The sequence below is a fragment of the Chiloscyllium plagiosum genome, chromosome 36 (assembly GCF_004010195.1).
Source record: "Chiloscyllium plagiosum isolate BGI_BamShark_2017 chromosome 36, ASM401019v2, whole genome shotgun sequence".
Classification (NCBI taxonomy): Eukaryota; Metazoa; Chordata; class Chondrichthyes; order Orectolobiformes; family Hemiscylliidae; genus Chiloscyllium; species Chiloscyllium plagiosum.
In genome coordinates this window covers 408,624-416,813 of record NC_057745.1, presented here as the reverse complement: position 1 = coordinate 416,813, position 8,190 = coordinate 408,624, and the positions used below count along the sequence as shown (strand labels likewise).

General features: G+C 42.4%; 1 protein-coding gene across 1 annotated transcript in view; it reads right to left on the bottom strand.

The window, feature by feature from the left end:
• The window catches only part of LOC122540832 (retinol dehydrogenase 12-like), a 32,039-nt gene that overhangs the window by 4,909 nt on the left and 18,940 nt on the right, over positions 1–8,190 (bottom strand). Inside the window, exons 4-6 of the mRNA XM_043677048.1 lie at positions 5,858–6,038; positions 4,132–4,294; positions 1,645–1,852 (exon numbers count right to left, since the gene is read on the bottom strand). Of these exons, the coding sequence (XP_043532983.1) occupies positions 1,645–1,852; positions 4,132–4,294; positions 5,858–6,038 (552 nt within the window). The remainder of the gene's footprint in view (positions 1–1,644; positions 1,853–4,131; positions 4,295–5,857; positions 6,039–8,190) is intronic.

The following is an 8,190-nucleotide window of genomic DNA, read 5'->3' as shown; positions in this document are numbered from 1 at the left end:
GGATAGTGAAGGCGGCGTTTGGTATGCTTTCCTTTATTGGTCAGAGTATTGAGTACTGGAGTTGGGAGGTCATGTTGCAGCTGTACAGGACATTGGTCAGGCCACTGTTGGAATATTGCATGCAATTCTGATCTCCTTCCTATCGGAAAGATGTTGTGAAACTTGAAAGGGTTCAGAAAAGACTTACAAGGATGTTTCCAGGGTTGGAGGATCTGAGCTACAGGGAGAGGCTGAACAGGCTGGGGTGGTTTTCCATGGAGCGTCAGAGGCTGAGGGGTGATCTTATAGAGGTTTACTAAATTATGAGGGGCATGGATAGGATAAATAGACAAAGACTTTTCCCTGGGGTCAGGGAGTCCAGAACTAGAGGGCATAGGTTTAGGGTGTGAGGGCAAAGATATAAAAGAGACCTAAGGGTCAATTTTTTCACGCAGAGGGTAGTATGTGTATGGAATGAGCTGCCAAAGCATATGGTGGAGGCTGGTACAATTGCAACAGTTAAGAGGCATTTGGATGGGTATATGAATAGGAAGAGTTTGGAGGATATGGGCCGGGTACTGGCAGGTGGGACTAGATTGCGTTGGGATGTCTGGTCGGCATGGACAGGTTGGACCGAAGGGTCTGTTTCCATGCTGTACATCGCTATGACTCTATGACATGCTCCTTGATGCAACATTTCAAAAGCAATGTGATACACTGTGAAACTGCAATACAGCAACAAATGCAAATAATAGATTTGCATTAACAATGCAGTTTTCACATCCTTAAAATGTCTGTGTAATACAATGAGAAAAGATAGTCATTGTCGTAATGTTTGAATGCATTCAGGCTGTACATAGCAAGATCTCACAACTAGCAAGTTGTTAATGGTCAGATCAACCTTTTCAGTGATGTTGACTGATGAGTAAATATTTGGCAAAGATATTATCGAGTGATCCATTGCTCTTCTCAAAAATATTGCACTAAAATTTCTATATCCACCTGAGACACAGCAAATAGGCCCTTGCTTTAACATTGTCCAACAGAAACACCTCCAACAGTGCAGAAACAGGCCCTTCCACCCAACAAGTCCACACTGACCCTCCGAAGAGGAACCCACCCAGACCATTTCCCTCTGACTAATGCACCTAGCACTATGGGAAATTTAGCTTGGCCAATTCACCTGACCTGCGCATCTTTGGTCTGTGGGAGGAAACCAGAGCACCTAGAGGAAACCCACGCAGACACAGGGAGAATGTGCAAACTCCACACAGACAGTCATCCAAGGCTGGAATTGAACCCAGGACCCTGGCGCTGTGATGCAACAGTGCTAACCATTGTGCCGCCCTATTCTTAGCTTTGATTTTAGATTCAAGTCTCTGAAAAAGGACTTGAGCCTATGACCTACTGCCTCAGAGGTAAGAATGCTATCTGCCACCACTAAACTGACACCTCTGGACAGATGGTGCAAGACTGTGAAAAGCCAGAGCATGACAGGTTGGTAACTGTTTCTTTATTATCTGCTTTATCAGTGAGTGCATTGGTTGTGTTCACCATCACAGGAATCCTGGCAGGAAAACATCGAGGGAACCAAAATGTTTAGTCACGCACTTTCAACTGTTTCAAGAAGTAGACCTTAATACCAAATAAAGAATGCAACCTCACCTGAAATACAGACCACTAACGTTGTCCAGTTCCTCAGAAACTGCACAATAGATGCTTGTTTGAGCTCCCTGCTGTACACTCTTAAAGGTCAGAATGGATAAAGGCACCAGGAGAATCTTCAACCAGATTGACAGAGTAGGGTACAGGTGACGTATTAACTCTGTCTGTATTACTCCCGGGTGGAGACAATTGGCAGTTACTCCTGTGTCTAAATAAAGGCAGACAATTACAAAGGCAAATATGTGAAATCTAGGATATATACTCAAAGTTTGATAAGGATGATTCCCTGAGAATTATGATTCAAATCAGAACAAACAGATCAATAAAGCTTGTCATAATTTGGCATCCACTGGTGTCAGTTCTTAAAGTGGAAATGCTTGAAGCACTTTTCAGAGTTTGGGATTAAACAATACATGTTAATATTAATTAAAAGCAGATTTTTCTAATGCATCCAAACAAAAGCTATTGTTGACTTGGAAACACAAAACTTAAACAATACATTTCACACTTAAGTAGACATCTTAACTTCAAAGAGGCAAGGATGAAGAAGATACCCATAAATACTGAATTAGGATCCTAAAGGCTAATAACTTATGTTAACTTAATAACTGGAAGCTTGGTCCCCCCAATTATCAACAGTACTCCCTGACTTCATTATAAACAGCTTAATTGTCTCTCTGAATACAATACATAGTACTGTTATAAAAGTACTTAGCACAGACATAGGTCATTTGGTCCATTTATACTTTCCATGAACCTCCACTCACCCTTCCCCAGCTAACCCCTTCCATATATTTAGCTAGCTTAGCTCTAAATAAAATCAATGCTATTCACTTCGCACTAATGATGTGCTAACAAATGTGTAGTCTAAGCAATCTCTAGGTCTTAAGAGTCATACAGCACAGAAACAGATCCTTCAGTCATCCATGCCAACCAAGTTTCCCAAACTAAACCAGTTCCACTTGCTTGCATTTGACCCATATTCGTCTAAACCTTTCCTATTCATGTACCTGTCCAAATGTGTATTACGCAGTGTAAATGCACCTGCATCTACCACTTCCTCTGGCAACTCATTCCACATTCGAATCACCCACTTTGTGAAAAAATTGCCCCTCGGGTCCCTTTTAAATCTTCCTCCTCTCACCTTAAAAATATGCTGTCTAACTTTGAACTCCCCTACCCCAGGAAAAATACCTTTGCTATTCATCTCATCTACACCCCTCAATTTTAGAAACCTCTGTAAGGTCATCTCTTAACTCCAGAGGAAGGAAAGGCCCAGGCTACTCCCCCCTCTATTTATAACTCAATTCCTCCAGTCCTGGCAACATCCTTGTAAATCAGAACCATACACAGTACTCCAAAGGTGGCCTCCCCAATATCCTGTCCAAACCTAACATAACGTCCCAACTCCCATACTCAGTGGTCTGAGCAATTAAGCGTACTAAATGCCTTAACTATCCTGTCTGCCTATGATGCAAATTTCAAAGAATTATGTCCCTGAACCCCTAGGCCTCCCTGTTTGACAACACTACCCAGGGCCCGACTATTAATTGTACTTTGACTTACAAGTCATGTGAAGAAGCTGGGTGGAGGGATGCAAGGTTGAAGTAACGTAGTATGTAGAACATTCTGGAGTATGGTGTATGGGAGACAGCAAGCAGTTTGCTGAGATATATCCAAATAAGAAAATAGTTAGTGTAGCTAAGGTAGTTTAACTGCATGTCCATAAGAGGGAAAAATCCTCAGTTAACTGAAAGTGCAGCTGTTATTTGCGTTGGGCAAGAGGCCATGCTATATGACCCCTGGATCACAGGTCACTAGTATCACACAATAGTCAACTTAGAGTTCAGAGACCAGTTGTACAGCTTGAGATAGCTACACAAGCATTAATCATAAGGAAAGGTTTCAGTGTGAGGAGAGATGGTAGGAATGGAGAAGTCCTGAAGATAAACTGGAAATGGAAGTTCTATTGAATTTAGAGAACTCTATACTTTGCAAAAAAAAATCTAAACTAAATCCTGTTTTTGCAGTAAGAGATTGACATATAATTTATTTTATACCAACGTTGCATGTAACCATTATGATGTGAAAATGTATAAATATGTTGTTTTGAACTGTGAACAGCAGTGTTTTGGAGCTTGACCCTCAGGCCTCTCCCATAATGCTTTGGTACAAGCTTGAATAAAGAGCACCTTCTTACAATCCATTTAGACTAAAGACTTGATTTGACAAATTCCATCCAAAACTAGGTAAAACAGTTTGCCCTAAATTTATTAATGAAGTTATGATTATCTTATGTTTCTGGGCCTTGAATGCTACTTACTCACAATGGATAGAGGTATATTATCTCTACATCTACTCTGTATCATCATTTTATAATCTGAAACACATTTATCAGATCACCCCTTACTATTCTCAGTTATAGAGGAGGGAGCCCCAGCCAGTTCAATCTTCCTTGGCAGTGCTGGTACATTCTACAACACTCACCTTTTAATTTCTTTGCAAGTTCTCTGGTGAACAGTACATTGGCCAGCTTGCTCTGCTCATAACTAACAGCAGGATCATAACAATTGTCCAAATTAATGTCATCAAAATTAATTTTCCCTGTATTTGAGAAAAGGATTAGAACAATCAGTAACCCATTTACAGACTTCAGTCATTTGTGAAATCACATTTTAAGAAGTAATTGAATAAGAAGCAATTATGGTCTTTGGGTATTTCAAGTGATTCGGGTAACCAAAGTTTGTGAGAAGATTTGTAGCTCGGGTGCTCGTTGTTGTGATTCTGTTCGCCGAGCTGGGAGTTTGTGTTGCAGATGTTTCGTCCCCTACTTAGTGTACAAATGTAGTGTACAAAATCCCATGCAAGGACTGCACAAAACACTACATAGGACAAACAGGAAGACAGCTAACGATCCGCATCCATGAACACCAACTAACCACGAAACGACACGACCAGTTATCCTTCGTAGCCACACACGCAGATGACAAGCAACGTGAGTTTGATTGGGACAACACTACTATTATAGGACAAGCCAAACAGAGAACAGCCAGGGAATTCCTAGAGGCGTGGCACTCATCCACAGATTCAATCAATAAGCACATTGACCTGGACCTAATACACCAACCACTGCAGCGGACAGCTGGAACTGACAACCAGAAGCGGCAGAGACAAACCACTACAAATGCCGGAGGAAAGATCACAGAAGCGCTTCACAGGAGGCTCCCAAGCACCGAGGATGTCACCTAGACAGGGGACGAAACGTCTGCAACACAAATTCCCAGCTCGGTGATTCAGGTAATGTTCTGTTTGATCTTACTCCAGATTATGTGGCTCACATCAAATCACTGTTTCTTCGGTTCTTTTAACACAGCACATGAATGAACGTGAAAAGACCTTGCTTTCAAAACTGAGGCATTTTTATTCATTCATGATTAGTGACTTTTGCTGGGCCAGCATTTATTGTCCATCCCTATCTGCACTTGAAAAAGTGATAGTGAGCTGCCTTCTTGAACTGCTGCAGTCTATTTGGTGGAGGTAACTCACAAAACTGTTTGAGAGGGAGATCCATAATTTTAACAAAGTACCATTGAAGGAATGGCAATATATTTTCTTGTCTGGATGGTGAATGGCTTGGAGGGAAACTTGTACATAGTGGCATTCCCATAGCTCTGCTGTCCTCGCCTTTCTAGACTGTAATTGTTATGGGTTAGGAAGGTGCTGTCGGAGAAGCTTTGGTGAATTTATATGGTAATCTTGTCGATTTTAAACACTGCGTGTCGGCGATGAAAGGAGTGAATGTTTGTGAATATGGGACCAATCAATCAGACTTTGTCAAATTTGTGAATTATGCTCAACACAATGGAGTGGGCTGAATGTTGCTGAAGGTGCAATCATCAAGGTAAGTGGGGAGATCTCATCACATGCCTGATTTGTGCCTTGTAGACAGTGGACAGACATAGGGGAGTCAGAAGGTGATTGTTGCAGGATTTGTTGCGACCAGATTGCTCATGTAGCCATTAATATGGTCAATCTAGCTCAGTTTCTGGTCAACAGTAACTACCAGAATGCTGGCAGTGACAAATTCAGCAATGGTCATGCCACTGAATGTCAAGGAGATAATTAGATTCTCTCCTACTGGAGATGGTCATTGTCTGACTCTTGAGTGATGCAAACATCACTTACCACTTGCTAGCCCAGACCGTGATATTGCCCAGGTCTTTCTCATTTGGATATAGGCCTCTCCAGTATCCAAAGCGATGTGAATAGTGCTAAACATTGTGCAATCATCAACAAAAATCCCCACTCGTGACCTTGTGAAGGAGGGATGGTCATTGATGAAGCAGCTGAAAATGATTGAGTCTATAATACTTTGCATTTGCCAAAATGAAAATCTGTAAACGAGATCACAAAGAAACAAAAGTCCAATCCAAAATATGGATTTCTCTTTCTCAAACTGCAATTATGACAAATGTCATTTACTCCTCAGGTAGACACACAAACAGACCCAACGTTTTTTATTCATTCATGGATGTGGGTGTCACTGGCTGGCCAGCATTAATTTCATGGCCCAAGTTGCCTTTGAGAAGGTGCTGGTGAGCTGCCTTCTTGAAACCCTGCAATGGATTGACCCACAATGCCCTTATGGAGATAATTCTAGGATCTTGACCCAGCAATACTGAAGGAATGGCAAAATATTTCCAAATCAGAATAGTGAGTAGCTTGGAAAGGAACTTGCAGGTGGTGGTGTTCCCTCAAATCTACTACACTTGTCCTGGTAGATGGAAGTTATCATGGCTTTGGAGTGTGCTATCTGAGGATCTTTGATGAACGTTTACAGTCATCTTGTAGATGGTATACACTGCTGTTACTGAGCATCAGTGGTGGAGAGAGTGGATGCTTGTGAATGTATTGCCAATCAAGCGGCCTTCTTTGTCCTGAATGGTGCTGAGATTTTTTTTTGAGTGTTGTTGGAGCTGCGTTCATCAGGCAAGTGGAGAGTATATGCCATCACACTCTTCACTTGTGCCTTGTAGATGTGGACAGGCTTTGGGGAGTCAGGAGAGAAGTTACTTGCTACGATATTCTTAGCCTCTGACCTGGTCTTGTAGCCACTGTGTTTATGTGACGAGTCCAGTTGTAACCTCCAGAATGTTGATAGTGGTGAATTCAATGATGATAACATTGAAGGACAAGGGTCAGTGGTTATATTTCTCTTATTGGTGATAGTCATCACCTAGCATTTGTATGGTGCGAATGTTATTTGTCAGTTGAATATTGTCCAGATTCTTGTTTCTGAACATGGACTGTTTCAGTATCTGAGGAGTCACAAATGGTGCTGAACATTGTGCAATCATCAGCGAACATCCTCGCTTCTGACCCTATGATAGAGGGAGGGTCATTGGGCCCAGGACACTACTCGGAGGAACTCCTGCAGAGATGACCGAAAACTGAGAAAACTTATCTCCAATAACCACAATCATCTTCCTACGCACCAGGGAGAGACTCAAACCAGTGGAGGGTTTACCCGATACCCACTGATTCCAGTTTTGCTAGGGGTCCTCAATGCCATACTGTCTTTCACCCCAATTATGGCTTTGACATCAAGAGCTATCACTCTCACCTCACCTCCAGAATTCAGCTCTTCTATGTTTGAACCAAAGCTGTAATGAGATCAAGAGGCAAGTGGCCCTGTTGGAACCCAAATTGGGCATTAGTGAGCAGATGCTGCTTGATAGCACTGTTGATGACACCTTCCATCACTTTATTGATGATCAAGAGTAGACCGATGGGGTGGTAATTGGCCAGATTGAATTTGTCCTTCTTTAAAGTACAGGACATACCTGGGCAATTTTCCACATTGTCTGGTAGATGCCAGTGTTGTAACCATACTGGAAGAGCTTGGCTAGGGGAGCTGCAAGTTCTGGAGCACAACTCTTCAGTACTATTGCTGGAATGTTGCCAGGGCTCATGTCCTGTGCAGTGGCCAGTGCCTCCAAATTGATATAATGTGGATATCAATTGGCCATAGGTTGGTGTCTGTAATTCAGAGAATACTGGAGGAGACAGAGATGGATCATCCATGCGCACTTCTAGCTGAAGATTGCTGCGAAAGCTTCAGCCTTACCTTTTGCACTGATGCGCTGGGCTCTTCCATCAATGATGATTTGTGGAGCCTCCTTTTCCTCCTGGGAGTTGTTTACTCATATACAACCATTCACAACTGGATGTGGTAGGACTGCAGAGGTTAGATATGATCCATTGGTTGTGGGTTTGTTTAGTTCTGCCTATCACTTGCTGCTTATGCTGTTTGGCATGCAAATAATCCTAGGTGGTAGCTTCATCACGTTGGCACCTCATTTTTAGGTAAAAACAATGACTGCAGATGCTGGAAACCAGATTCTGGATTAGTGGTACTGGAAGAGCACAGCAGTTCAGGCAGCATCCGAGGAGCAGTAAAATAGACATTTCGGGCAAAAGCCCTTCATCAGGAATAAAGGCAGAGAGCCTGAAGCGTGGAGAGATAAGCTAGAGGAGGGTGGGGGT